The 3620-nt window shown below is 32.0% G+C and overlaps 1 protein-coding gene across 1 annotated transcript; it reads right to left on the bottom strand.

The window, feature by feature from the left end:
• Nucleotides 1–1080: 1080 nt before the first annotated feature.
• On the bottom strand, nt 1081–2728 carry LOC120172739 (NAC domain-containing protein 96-like). The gene is made up of 3 exons (XM_039180133.1): nt 2560–2728; nt 2151–2449; nt 1081–2058 (listed from the first exon to the last, which is right to left on the bottom strand). The coding sequence occupies exons 1-3, from the start codon at nt 2726–2728 to the stop codon at nt 1081–1083; spliced, it is 1446 nt and encodes a 481-aa protein (XP_039036064.1).
• Between the last annotated feature and the right edge of the window lie 892 nt (nt 2729–3620).

Below are 3620 nucleotides of genomic sequence, written 5' to 3' on the forward strand. Positions count from 1 at the left end.
ACATTTTACGTTAAACAAACGTACCCTAAATTACACTTGGTCATTGCTTTAATTTACATGATAAATAAGATAACTTCCCCATTTCATCCGTTCACTTTTTAATTCATATGTTTTGGGTATAGAAATTCATTAATTAACTTGAGTAGTTAAGGAGCTCGTATTATTCTATTTCCTCAATTCAAAATTCCCCTTTTATAATTATTTGGAGTCTAATTAGACTTAAATTTGCCCTACATTGTTTTGTAAGCCTCTCGAGTCGACTCATCTCAATTGACACGAAATACAGGATGTTTCAATACCCTTTACAAGTCGAAACATGTACAATTTTTTTAGTTACACTAAATCCTTTTTTATTATTCTGGGTAAGTACAAGGTAATATTGTTCAATATAACTCTCAATCTTTTTGACATTGAAGGTCAAGACCCATAACATCTATGGTGTTCGAACTCGGATCATCAATGAATAATAATAATTCTTTAAACACGAATGTCATTTTATTCGTACTACACTACAAATTAAATATATGCAACTTGAATAGTAAGATAAATACAAATATGCAATTATGAATACCCTAAATATATGTAATCACATTGGAGTAAAATGATTTAAATAATTTTATTATGCAACATTCTTTATAAGCTCAACAAATGCATATCCTAAATCAATTAATGGGTCTATACCCTAAATCAGTATCCTAAACAAATATTAGAATAATTTTATAACAATGTTTCAAAGGAGAGAACCCACTAAATATCTAAACTGAACTTGATCTACTCTTGTTTAAACTTGTTTCCGTGGCATCACCGTGCACTATCAAGGCATGAACATCAAACTCTACGTTTTGTAGGACTTGGAATCCCATTTTTCAACACTTGAGCTTCACTCTCAGCTACGACTGCATGATCATCAACATTCTATTGTTCGAAATCTAAAATGTACCCATCGGCCTCTTGCGGCTCAAAGTGAAGAAGTTGCAACTGATCGTTAGGAGAGATTGATGCCAATGGAGTAGGTGTTGGGGTAAAATTAAAATAATCAAAAACAGTTTCTTGGCAACCGTAACATGTAGGGTTTACTCCTTATATGGAATCAAAATATTCTGGATACCCTGGGAGCAGATAGTCATCGAATTGACCGGGAAAAGATATCAGTGTATTCAAGGCATCAGGTCCATTTTCCATCACTCCAGCTTCACTCTTAGCTACAATTGCACCATTGTCGACTTCCTCTTGTTGTACATCTAAGATGAACCCATCAGACGCTGTGAAATTCAAATTGATAGGTCCGGCACCGGAAAAATGCTGCGACGGTGGCACTTGCTGTTGAAACTGATGATAAAGAGGCATTGTCCCAACACCTAAAGATTCCGAATACTGTGGGAGCACAACTGAACCATTTTCCAACACTTGGCCTTCATTCTGAGATACATTAACTGCACCATTGTCGAAGTCCTCTTGTTGTACATCTAAGATGGGCCCATCAGACACTGTGAAATTCAAATTGCTAGGTCCGACACGGGAGAAATGCTGCAACGGTGGCACTTCCGGTTGAAAATGATGATAAAGAGGCATTGATACCAATGGAGCAGGCATTGTCCCAACACCGAAAGATTCTGAATTCTGTTGGAGCACAAATGAACCATTTTTCAGCACTTGGCCTTTATTCTGAGCTACATTAACTGCACCATTGTCGACGTCCTCTTGTTGTACATCTACAATGAACTCATAAGGCGTTGTGAAATTCAAATTGATAGGTCCGGCACCGGAAAACTGATGCGACGGCAGAACTTTCGGTTGAAACTGATGATAAGGAGGCATTGATGCCAATGGAGCAGGCATTGTACCAGCACCAAAAGATTCTGTATACCGTGGGAACACATAATCATTATATTGATTGGAAAAAGGCACTGAAATAGTTTGTCGTGGCATCACCGTATTCAAGGCATCAGATGAAATTCCATTTTCCTCTTGTTCTTTATTATTGCATCCTTCAACTGGGGTTCCAGATTTTGACCTTGGTTCCCTCCTCTTATATACTCTGCACAGCACCCAATCAAGCTTGGAAAAAAAATCGAAAATAAGTGTTAAAAACGATTATCCTTCAAAGTTTTTCATATATTTAAAAAATGGGAAAAGTAGGTTACACTTACCTGCATGTCTTGGTCGTTAAGTCTTTGTCTTGGTGGAGCTTGGGCTAACACATACTCATGCATGATCCAATCGGTTTTTTCACCGTTAGGTGATTTACCTCTGCAATAGACCAAACTTCTTTTGGATCCGACTTCCACATCGCTGGAGATGACCGGAGTAGGCTTTCCAGTTGCCTTCCAGTACCCATCACCGGCTCTTCGTCGAGGCCTCGAGCCTTTCGGGTATTTACGATCTCTAGGTGAGAAAAAATACCACTCCGTTGTTATGCCATTCCACGACGATGCATTATCACTCATCTCTGACAACATGAAAATAAAATTATTATTATCGCAAAATGATATAAAAACATATATATGAAGAAAAACAACATAATCGTAATGAAAAAGGAAATTAGGGTTTTAGACAAACCTGTAAGAGTATAAGGATCATACTTGTAGAGATCAACTTCCCTAAAGAGGTTAACGGGTGGCAATGGTATATTGTAGGCTTTCCTTTTCAAGTAAAAATCAACCAGCTGTTCGTCTGTTGGCTTGAACTTATAGCCTGGAGGCAGTGATTTGACGAAATCTCTTTCCATGTCGATTCTAGAGAACAAAAGTTTTTCTATCGGCCTATTTATAATCTTTTGTAGGGTAAAAATAATTTGCTTGGAAAATAATATAAATAAACAAAAGTTTTTCCATCGGCCTATTTATAATGGATTAGAGTCCGAACTGAATTCAAATTTATATTTTTAATATTTTCAATTAATTATTAACATGATTTTATATTATCCTTATAAATAAATATTATACTATATTCTCCCTATAAATAAAAAATAAAATAAAATTTATTAAAAATGACATAATATAAATAAAAATATAAAAAACTACATTAATATTTAAACAACAAAAGATAATTTTTTTAAATGCATTTAAGAAAACCTATCGGAAAGTTAACTTCATATTATTAAACGAATTTAACTAAATTCATTTAATATTTATAATTAATTAAAATATAAAAATTAATTTTTAATTCAGTTTAGACTCTAATTTTGTTGTTAATATTTTCTAACGAATTAAAAATATTAAAATGATATATATTTTTTAAAGTAAATATTTAAAATAATAATTTATTAAATTTTTTAAAACGATTTCCACTATGGATAAGCTAACAAAACTGACGAAAGGATATCTTTATATCCCTATAAAAATTATAATATATATGAAGATAAGTTAAACCATATATCATTAAATTTTATGTGATATATTATTTATATATATTATTGAGTTTCTAATTGCTTCAATTAAAATATAAATTTTTTATTTTTGTTCTAATTATATTAATGACGAATGGAATTATAATTTTAAAATATTATAATTAATCTTTAAAAAATATATTTATGTATTATTTTTATAAAATATATTTATATATTATTTATAAATAATCAAGATGAGATTGATTATATTTATAAATATACTATTTTTATT

This window comes from Hibiscus syriacus, unplaced genomic scaffold (genome assembly GCF_006381635.1).
Source record: "Hibiscus syriacus cultivar Baekdansim isolate YM2019G1 unplaced genomic scaffold, ASM638163v2 tig00111877_pilon, whole genome shotgun sequence".
NCBI lineage: Eukaryota > Viridiplantae > Streptophyta > Magnoliopsida > Malvales > Malvaceae > Hibiscus > Hibiscus syriacus.

Excerpts from the sequence above, each read along its gene's own strand:
- LOC120172739 (XM_039180133.1), bottom strand. The coding sequence starts at position 2,728 with ATGGAAAGAGATTTCGTCAAATCACTGCCTCCAGGCTATAAGTTCAAG. Across the intron at positions 2,450-2,559 it reads TGATCCTTATACTCTTACAG|AGATGAGTGATAATGCATCG; the intron begins GTTTGTCTAAAA and ends TCATGTTGTCAG. Across the intron at positions 2,059-2,150 it reads TTAACGACCAAGACATGCAG|CTTGATTGGGTGCTGTGCAG; the intron begins GTAAGTGTAACC and ends TTTTTTTCCAAG.